The sequence below is a fragment of the Rhamphochromis longiceps genome, linkage group LG10 (genome assembly GCF_057381845.1).
Source record: "Rhamphochromis longiceps isolate RC_006_pf linkage group LG10, R_longiceps_female_GT1.1, whole genome shotgun sequence".
Lineage (NCBI taxonomy): Eukaryota > Metazoa > Chordata > Actinopteri > Cichliformes > Cichlidae > Rhamphochromis > Rhamphochromis longiceps.
This window is the reverse complement of record NC_140566.1, coordinates 6,924,723-6,934,917: the sequence shown is the minus strand read 5'-3', so window position 1 is coordinate 6,934,917 and position 10,195 is coordinate 6,924,723. Positions and strand designations below refer to the sequence as shown.

At 39.2% G+C, this 10,195-nt stretch overlaps 1 protein-coding gene across 1 annotated transcript; it reads left to right on the top strand.

Moving 5' to 3' along the window:
* Nucleotides 1-4,899: 4,899 nt before the first annotated feature.
* LOC146660230 (uncharacterized) lies at nucleotides 4,900-9,110 on the top strand. Its single transcript, XM_085419992.1, has 11 exons — nucleotides 4,900-5,124; nucleotides 6,106-6,192; nucleotides 6,533-6,673; nucleotides 6,817-6,956; nucleotides 7,073-7,209; nucleotides 7,315-7,408; nucleotides 7,552-7,651; nucleotides 7,769-8,028; nucleotides 8,119-8,305; nucleotides 8,480-8,607; nucleotides 8,694-9,110. The coding sequence occupies exons 1-11, from the start codon at nucleotides 5,004-5,006 to the stop codon at nucleotides 9,009-9,011; spliced, it is 1,713 nt and encodes a 570-aa protein (XP_085276118.1). The 5' UTR covers nucleotides 4,900-5,003; the 3' UTR covers nucleotides 9,012-9,110.
* The last annotated feature ends 1,085 nt before the right edge of the window (nucleotides 9,111-10,195 follow it).

Below are 10,195 nucleotides of genomic sequence, written 5' to 3'. Positions count from 1 at the left end.
TTGAGATCGGCCTGTAGTTTTTCATTTGTGTCTTGTCAAGATTGTCCTTTTTCAGTATAGGTTTGATTACAGCAGTTTTTAGTGGTTCTGGAAACACACCTGACATTAAGGAAAAGTTGACGATCTGTAACAGGTCTGACTCTAAAGTCTTTGAGACCTTTTTGAAAAAACTTGTTGGCAGGACATCTAAACAGCAAGAGGAGGAGTTCAGTTGACCTAAGATGTCCTCCAGGTCTTTGCTGTTAATCGGGTGAAACTGTTTGATGGTGTTTAAACAGTTTTTCGGTGGACACAGTACATATCCTGGATCTGCTGTTGATGTACTAACTGCTTGTCTAATCTTTTGGACTTTGTCTGTGAAGAATTTGGCAAAGTCATTGCAGGCCATGGTTGAATGAAGTTCAGCTGCCACTGGCACAGGAGGGTTTGTTAGCCTGTCAACTGTAGAAAATAAGACCCGAGCATTATGGCTGTTTTTAGTGATGATGTCAGAGAAGTAGGACCTTCTTGCACTCCTCAGTTGTAAATTATAATTGTGAAGTTTCTCTTTATAGATGTCATAATGAACCTGGAGGTTTGTTTTTCTCCATCTGCGCTCAGCTTTCCTACACTCTCTTTTTTCATTTTTCACTAGTGTGGAGTTTCTCCATGGAGACTTTTTCCTTCCAGAGATAACCTTCACCTTAATGGGGGCAATAGTATCCATTACATTTAACATTTTTGCATTAAAGCTATTGACGAGCTCATTGACTGAACCTTTGGACAGGTCAGGTGTTAATGGGAAGACCTGGTTAAAGATCTCACTACTGTTTTCAGTTATACACCGTTTTGTGATCACTGCTGTTGATATATTTGTGTGGGCTGAGATTTTACTTTCAAAGAAAACACAGTAATGATCAGATAAGCCCACATCAGACACAGTAATGTTTGAAATGCTCAGGCTCTTGGAGATCAGTAGGTCAAGAGTGTGTCCTCTATTATGTGTGGCCTCTGTTACATGCTGAGTCAGCCCAAAGTTGCCCAGAGTGTCAGGTCTTTAGTCCCTTTGTCCTGAGGGTTGTCCACATGGATGTTAAAATCCCCAACAATAATTACACAGTCGAAATCAACACAGATCACAGACAGCAGTTCACTGAGGTCATTAAAAAAGTCTGTGCAGTATTTGGGAGGCCTGTAAACATTAAGAAACACAACTTTGGATGGGGCCTTCAGCTGTAAAGCCACATATTCAAAAGACTGAAAACTTCCAGGAGATAGCTGCTTACATTGAAATGATTCATTAAATAAGACAGCAACCCCTCCTCCTCTCCTGCTCACCCTGGCCTCACTGATAAAACTGTAGTTAGGAGGGGTCGTCTCGATGAGAACAGCTCCACTGTTATTTTGGTCCAACCAAGTTTCAGTTAAAAACATAAAATCAAGGCTGTGCTCAGTGATTAAATCATTAATTAAAAATGTTTTCCCAGCTAAAGATCTAACGTTTAATAAAGCCAACTTAAGTGTTTTAGAGGCATTACTTGTCCCCTCGTGTTTGGGAGCAGTCTGTGGCACACAAGGTATGTTTACTATATTTAAAGATCTTTTAGAGTGCAGCTCTCTGTGTTTTGACCAGGCCACATGTCTCCTTCTGTCACCTAAAAGTACAGAAATTTTAAAACCTTCTAGTAAACAGGGTCCCAGCTTCTCCTGGGAAAAGTCACCACTGCCATAATCCTCGCAGTCCGGACCCTCCACACATCACACATCAGACTGCGGAGACAAAGCATGAAGGTGGTAAGGAGGAACTAAGGGGGGCGAGGCTGGGCAATGTGACTTCGATTGCTCTGTTGAGGGTGGGGCTCGGTGGCGAACCTTTGGCTGCTTTGGTGGGGGGTTTATGGGGGACAAAGAGGGATTGGGCCGGGGGGTAGATCTGAGCCCAGCATTGACCCGCTCCATCATCTCTTCAGTGAATTTCAGGTGTGGGGAGGAGGGAGAAAGGGAGGGAGAGGAGGGTGATGGGGGTGATGGCCTGTCAGGGGTTTGGGGGACTGGGGAAGATCCTGGTCCTGGTCGTTGGTGTTGTTGAGAGAGTTGGAGGCAAATAGGGACCCCTCTTCTTGCCTCTTCTTGCCTCAGATGTCTCTTCTTTCTGAGGCTCTTCCCGGGTGGGGGCAGATGGAGCTCCTCCTCAAGGTTTCTGCTGGGCTTTGTCTGTTCTTGGAGTACTGTTTGTTCCTCTTTATGAGATAACTCCTTGTTTATCTCAGCCTTGGCTCCAAGCACAGATGGATGACGTATGGAATAAAACAAGTTGGAGGTGAACAGTTTCACCCCTGACTTGTTAAAATTAAATCCATTTGCTTTAAACAGATGCCTGCGTTCCCAAAAAATATTAAAGTTGTTGATAAAATGCACTGAGTGGTCAGCACATGCTGATATAAGCCATTTATTCAGTGTAAACAGCCTGCTGAATCTCTCGTCTCCTCCTCTGACCGGCGGTACAGGCCCACTGATGAATACAGCTGCATTCAGAGAGTTTACAGTGTTTAATAATCCAATAAAGTCCCGTTTCAGAACCTCCGATTGTTGTTTGGACACATCGTTTGACCCTGTATGCAGGACAATGTTTGTCACAGTTGGATATTCATCTGCAATTTGAAGAATTCTCTCCTTCAGGATGTTGACCATATCGTTAGGAAAGCAGAGGACTTTAGTGTTCTTACCGCACATGCTTTGTACATCCTTTACGGCAGAGTCACCCACAATCAGCGTTTCAGGCCTAGCCTTTAGCTTTCCCCGTGGATTTTCAGGCCTTACTTCGCTACTTTTAGATGGATGGTTGTCCGATATAGATCCAGGGTCCTTTGATAGTGGAGCAAATCTGTTCTGCAGTTTCACATTCAGTTGTTTTGAAGGTTTGTTGTTAACCTTCCTATTCACGGTTGTCCAGTCCTGTTTCCTCTCGTGTACAGGGGTAGAAGAGCTTCTCTGTCTCGTAGGAAGTGAAGGCCAGTCGGTTTCAGAGATTTCAGCTCGCTGTGCCCTGCCTGTAGTATGTCCTCCCCCTTCCAGGAGACATGATTTATGTCTTGGTTTTGCACCAAGACAGTCCAAGGGGGGATTATCGCTTGAGGATTTATAATAGTGCACAAAGTCTACTTTCTTGGTCATGTTATCTGTGCTCCTTAGCTGTGTGCTAGCTTGCTCATAGCCATTGTTTTGAGTCAAAGGCAAGGTTGTTTCATTTCCACACAGTCCATTTACCTCCACGTTTACTTCTAAGCGATGAATTTTTGTCTCCAGTGCTGCAATCTTCTGCAGGAGGCTGTGGTAGTCATCTGTGGAGAGGGAAGGCATCTTGTTGCTAGTTAGCCTAGCGGTTAGCACCTTTCTAGGCTATCGAGGCTGCTCGGTGCCCAGACGCTGTAATCAGGCTTCAGCTGTGTCTAGGCCACAGACACACGGAGCGCTGAGGATAAGGTAACTATAAAAATGTTGCTGTTTCTGTTAAGAACACTTTAGTCCTAATGATCTATAAGTGTCCAGAAGCTATCGCAGGTAAGCTCATATGGAAAAAAGGGAAAAAATCAGCATAAAAATCGGTAAAAATCAATAAAAGAAGCAAAGCATTTAGAGAGCAAAGAGATGAAGCGTCCACACTCACAAAGGGGGAGGAGTATAAATTTGCCAATTGTATGTTAAAAATGTTCGTATTTTAATATTCAAAAATGTTTTTGCCCAAAACATATGTGCACTACATGTCATTAAAAATACTATGCAAATATTGATGTCCTTGACTGCTGAATAAACACTGACTGACTGTATCTCTTGTACTTTATCAACGCAGTATCTAAAAACTTTGCACCATAGTGGTTAAAATCTCATTCTAATAAGAGCTAAAAGCGCATTCGGTTATTAGGTTTACAGGGTTATTGAATTATGGTTAACGGTTGGTAGAATTGTTTTTAACATTATCTGCCAATTACATCTGCCACCCTTCTCCAAATCTGTGCCCCTACCTGGCCCCCTCAACAAAAATTTTCTAGACACGCCACTGGGTGTACTATAGTACCAAGTCAGCAGAGAATAGACTCTTTTTTTGGACAGCGCTCATGTTTCCATGTGGTTTGACTGTTTTGTTTTGGGGGGTTTTTTTTTTTGGTTTTTTTTTTGGGGGGGGTGTAAAATACTAATACAAACACCAAAGTTGTGCTCATTCTTCTTATTCTATGTTCCACAGCAATCACATTGTGGACTCTACATTTGTGTCATAAAGATAAAGATAAGTTAAAGCAACGAACGTTTGCCACTCTTGTTAAATGAATATAAGGTCACAAAAGACTGTAGTGTTTACATATTAAAATAAGATCAGGTCTAACATTTTTCTGTTCTTTCCCCAATATATTAGCATCTCATGCCAGAAGGTGCTATCACTGAAACATTATTCTTGGTGAATTTGTTAAATCTGGATCGTCTGATTGGTTATGGCCTTTGCCTATGCTTTCAGAATGAGAAGGATTTAGTGAGAAAGTCTTCAGCATGTTAATGTCACTGATCCTTTGTCACTGAAGGAAGATTTTAAAGTAACAATTTTTTTCATTACAGTGAATAAAACATATTTATATGCTACAGATATAACAACTAACAACCGAAAAGCTAAATGATGTTATTTAATCAGAGAAGTCAGGCATGGATGCAATTCTAAATAAGTAGGTTTTGAGGAAACAATTTATAATACACCACACGACTAAGGGTGTAATTAGTTAAAGGTGGGTACACAAAGATAAGAATAGAAGAAGTTGGGTTTTTACAATAAGCAAAGAATTAATTATACAGTAAGAATGAATTATAAAGTAAATCATAAGTACTATGATTTACTTGCTTTAAGCTGTATATACTATGTTGCATTAAACATAGTACACAGTAAATTTCCCAGTGTTAAATCAGCAGTGTTAAAGTGTATTTACTCTAATAGAGTCATTATAACAACAGCTGGAGCAAAACGCCCCCCAGTGTGGGTGATGATTCCTGGAGTTAAAAGAGACAGTGTCAACGTTACTCTAGAAAGCTCCTCCCACCACAGACTGGTTTTCAAACCAAGAGGATTTTTCACGACGCCATTTTCTTCACATCAGTTGCAGGGTAAGTTGTTCATATTTACTTATTAAACCAACAATTCGACATTTTAAGCACAGGTAGCACGTTAAAATAAGGTTACATTCCTTTTGTCCATGTTTATTATATATTTCATTTTGTACCAGAAGCAAATGTGACACTATCTGTATGCTAATGTAAGGTTGTTAATTAGCTAAAAAAGTTGACTGATATCAGTGTTGGACTGTAAGGCTTGTTATCAAAATTTATTTCAGTGTGTAGTGGTGATTGTGTTGTGTTCTAGCATGTTCGAAATTCCATTAAATGAAACCCTCCATGTGTTGGGATCTATATATTAACATTAGCTAGCTAACTAGCATTTTGGCTAACCTCAGTGCGCGGGCAATTCGCTAGTTAGCGTTAAATTTTAAATTACCTAACTCAAGCATTAACTAATTAAAATTGTACACTAAATGTTACATCTTTCTTTTTTTCTTTTTTTTTGATACCTAGGTACCAGATATAGAGGTCGTTTTTAGTAAGGTTATTGTCTTATTTTAACTCGGCTGTCTTCAGCGATTTTACAGTTACAGGATTACAACCAGCAGGTGTTATAAGCTTGATAAAATATCCAAAATGTCCAGGATTCAGTTTTTAATGCATTTTTTTAGTAGTTTGAATTTAAGATGACAGCGTTTGTATTTATTGTGAGTTGATGGTATTGACAAAAGTTACCCTGCTGCTTTTTCCATTTTGGTTACCAGACTGTTCAGTATGTTAAACTAAAGATGAACAAAATACTGGCTCCCTAGTGCTAAGTTAGGTCAGACAAATGGTAAAAAGTAGTAGTTATTATTTTAGTTTTGTATTGAGGATTATATCTTGACACCTTGTTACACTGACATAAAAGTAACATACAGTGTAAGAAATCACATTGCAAGGCTGTTTATGGGACTGTTTTAATATTCACATTTTCTGTTTACTGTAGTTCAATGAAGAGCACTGACTATAAGAAATTACTGTCTACAGGAAGCATGCTGCTTAAAGCAAAACTCGGAGGTGTGCAGAAATTTGTTAGAGTATCTGAGCCAAGCCTTAAGGAGTTTTTGATTGCCGGTAAGAAACCAACATTGTATTAAAAAGGTGTACAAGAGGCTTTAAGTTCTTTTTGTTATTTAGTCTCTTCAAACTGCATTTTATGATTAATTGAAAATGATCTGTGTTTTGGAAGCATCTTAGTTATGAATGTATATTTAGTGGGGGGGAAAACTGCATAATGTGAGTGTCACTCCTTTTAATCTACCACTTATCAAGCATGTTAGAGGCGCTTAATAATTTAGGCTTTGTTTATCTGACTCATTTTTGAAAGAGTATCTTGAAATGATCTTCATTTTAAGCTACAAAACATTAAATGTCATGTCTTTTTGTTTACACAAACTTGTGTGCTTGTTTCCAGCATTTGCAAAGTTTGGTGCGCCAGCCGTAACAGAAGGAGTGAAAGTTTTTGATAGTTCAGGGACTGAGTTGGATGAGGATGTTTTTGAGGATATAGTAACAGATCCCTCAACCGGGGTACTAACCATCAAATATGAAACAGGTTTGTTTGAGTGATTTGTGTTTCATTGGATGTCTTTTTTTTTTTTTTTTTGGTGTCATTATTACATTGTTTAATCAAAGAGTGTATAAAATGAGTCTATGGAGGGACCATGTAAACTGATTTGTTTTGCTCCTATTTTTAAGGTCTGGAAACATCTGTTGCAGAAGTGTCTCCTGAGCAGTTCCAGTTATCATTGCCACATTCATCAGATTCACAGGATACGGTCATCCTTTCAGACAGCCCTTTGAGGAAACGTCAGAAGCTGGATGCAGAAGCTAAGCAAGTAAGAGTTAACAGATTTCCACATTCTTCTAATAGTGTCTTTTTTGTTTGTAGTTTAAGTGTTCTGAACTGTAGTGGTTATATCAACATGTAGAATGTTTTTATTGTGTTTTCCAGTTGGTGGAATCCATTCTCACAAGCAAACCTGGTGGAGAACGTATAATAAATGAGTACAATTGGACCAAGTCCCTGGTGGATGAAACCAGAAGAAAAATGGTCAACATACTGGTAGCTGACATGACAGAAAAAAATGGGTAATTTATTTCTGGCCCTGTGATTTTTACTATCATTTTCAAATTATTTTAAATCTCTATTAATTCCAGCGAAGCTGACTAGTTCTTTTCCTTTTGATCTTGCAGTACATCACCACCACGGCAGGTAAAAGAAATGTATGCCAGAGGAATTGTAACCTTTTTCCCTTACCTCAGTGACCCGTACTCAAAAAATGGCTATGTAAGTAGCTAACAGCAATAACTGATACAACTAAAATCAAAATTTTAAATCCTGCCAAAATGTATGTCCTTATCAACTGTTCATGGTCACATAACTTACTGATAAATTAATAAACAAAATGTCTGTATGTCTCACTCTCCAAGGAACATTATTATGATGGCGAGAGTGGCACTGGGTACTTGGCCTGGAGGATTAAAACCATACAGAGATGCACTGCTAAAGAGAGGCGATTAACATCTGGAGGTAACACTTATAATTCAGTGGAAACGTATAATACAGTTCCAAATTATGGTTCTGTATTAATAATGGTTATCAAATGTTATTATTAGTTTTGATAAAGTTGTATTTCATATTGTCTAGCACCAGGAGATGGATCATCGGGTGAAGACCAGTGTGGTGGACCAACTGTCAGACGAGAGTTGCAGTTTGTTACAGAGAACGTGCTGAGTGAGGATGAGTGCAAGGAAGCAATCTCTCTGATGAAACATTCAGCTGATGAAGACACAGTCAAGAAGAAGATGAAGTTGACATTTGTTTATCGACACAACATGGTCCTTGACCCCCTGCTGTCAAGCAACATACTGTCTGTGTTTCCACGTTTCAAAGATATCAAAGGCTTGGTGAATATTTTTCATTACGTTGACAATGTAAACACATTTTATTTTTTGCAGATAGCAGATATAATTCTCTGTTCTCTATCCCTGTTACAGATCGAACAGGATTTTGTACTGATGTTTGGTGAGGATGTATCAGGCAGGTTGCTGGAGAGGTGGCCAACAACATTCAAAAGAAAGATTATCCAACAAGGCAGAAAGCTTCCTTCTACCAGTGACCTGGAAGAACTCTTGCTGGCAGCTGACTCTCCTGAGGATGCCACTGAAGTTAATGCTGACATTGGTGAGCTGTTATTTCTTTAATTAGAACATTCACAGGATATATAATGTTTGTCACAGAACAGCTGTCCTTTTGTATTTTGGGTCTACTCAAACATTTTGTCAATGCAGATGCATTGAAATTTGTTATTGATGAGGATGATTCAACTTTATTATAAAACCAATTTTTTTTTTTCAGGCTGGGACAGTGACCTCTCAGCGATTCTATTGCTATTACATTTGATTCCACCATCTGGTCAGGGTCGGAAGAGACCAGGAAAGGTGTCAGCTTCTCAAGCAGAAAGGCATCTTGTGGTCTTCAAGAAGGTTTGTTTCTTTTCTATTTTTATGGTATGAATTACCAGTTTAAGAAACACTTGATTCTTATTGCCTGTCTGTATTTGTCTTTTCAGACTGGAACAAATATCCAAGAGCACCTTGATGCCATCACTACCAGCACTCAACCCTACCTCCTGGCTGTTGGGGTGAAAAAGCATGACATCCACCAGTTCTTCATTATTCTTGACAAGAATGCCATACCATGCAAGTCTACCTCTTCACTTGGTGCTTTTGATGAACTGTTTAAAGCACATTTTGTGTTTGGCACATCTTACAACACCATGCTTCACAACATGTACACATTCATCCAAACCACTGTGTACAATATAGATGTTGGCAAAATCAAAGAAAGTCCCAGAGTTGCTGAAATAAGGACAAGGTTGCTTCGTTAGGGCTTGAAGGTTAATTCTCCATCATGAAGTGTTTTGTCTGTCAGGCTGAGTTTACTGGTTCAAACATGCTTGTTAGGCATTTACGGTTAGTCCATGGTTACTTACCTGGAAGAAATCTTCGCCTTAAATGTGCCCAGCGTGACTGTGGCTGTGTGTTTGGCACTTTTTCAGGTTTTAGAAAACATTTAAATACCAAACACCTTAACTATTTCGACCAACAGGCTGACACTGATGTTAATTTACAGCCTGATGTGGCAATTAAAGAAGTTATCACTACAGGGCAGGTGGTGTCAACTAATGTAGAAGAAACACCCACAACATCTGAAATGTTGAAAAGTTCAAATAAGAGCACTTTGGATATGTGTGCCTCTACTGTTGCACAGCTCAGGGCAGCTGGATTAAGCCAATCTACTGTGAATAGTTTTGTCTCCTCAATGGAGGAAGTGTTTTTTGAGATTCATACTCAGGCTAAAGATGCAGCTTTACAGAGCTTACCTTCACAGGACACTTCAAGTAAAAAGAAATTAGAGCAGTCATTCAAAAACTTTGAAAACCCATTCACACTGTTAAATTCAGAAGCTAAACGAAATAGGCACTTTAAACAAAAATGGGCAACTGTTGAACCTGTTGAAATGGTGCTTGGCACAAGATTTGACAGTAGAAGAAACAAGATCACAGGGACTTTTGATCAAGTCATTGTAACCGATAGGTTTGCATATGTTCCTATTTTGGAAACACTGAAAACTATCTTTCAAAACCACCATGTTGTCGACATGTTCAAGTCGAGGAATATGTCCAGAGAAGGTGTGTATGCAGACTTAATCGATGCTGCCTATGTTAAAAGATGTCCCCTATTTTCTGCAGAAAAAGATGCCTTACAAATTCAACTGTTTTATGATGACTTTGAAACTGCAAATCCCCTGGGCTCTAAAAAGGGTGTACATAAATTAGGTGCAATATACTTTACACTAAGGAATTTTCCTCCAATCTTTAATTCGTTGTTGGTCAATATTCATTTGTGTGCTCTTTTTCATGCACAAGACTCAAAGCGTTATGGCTTTAATTCAATCCTTGAGCCACTTGTCAATGATCTGAAAGTTCTTGAGACAGAGGGACTGAAACTTCCCATGTTTAAACACTTGGTTCATGGCACTGTAATCCAGGTCACTGGGGACAATCTTGGC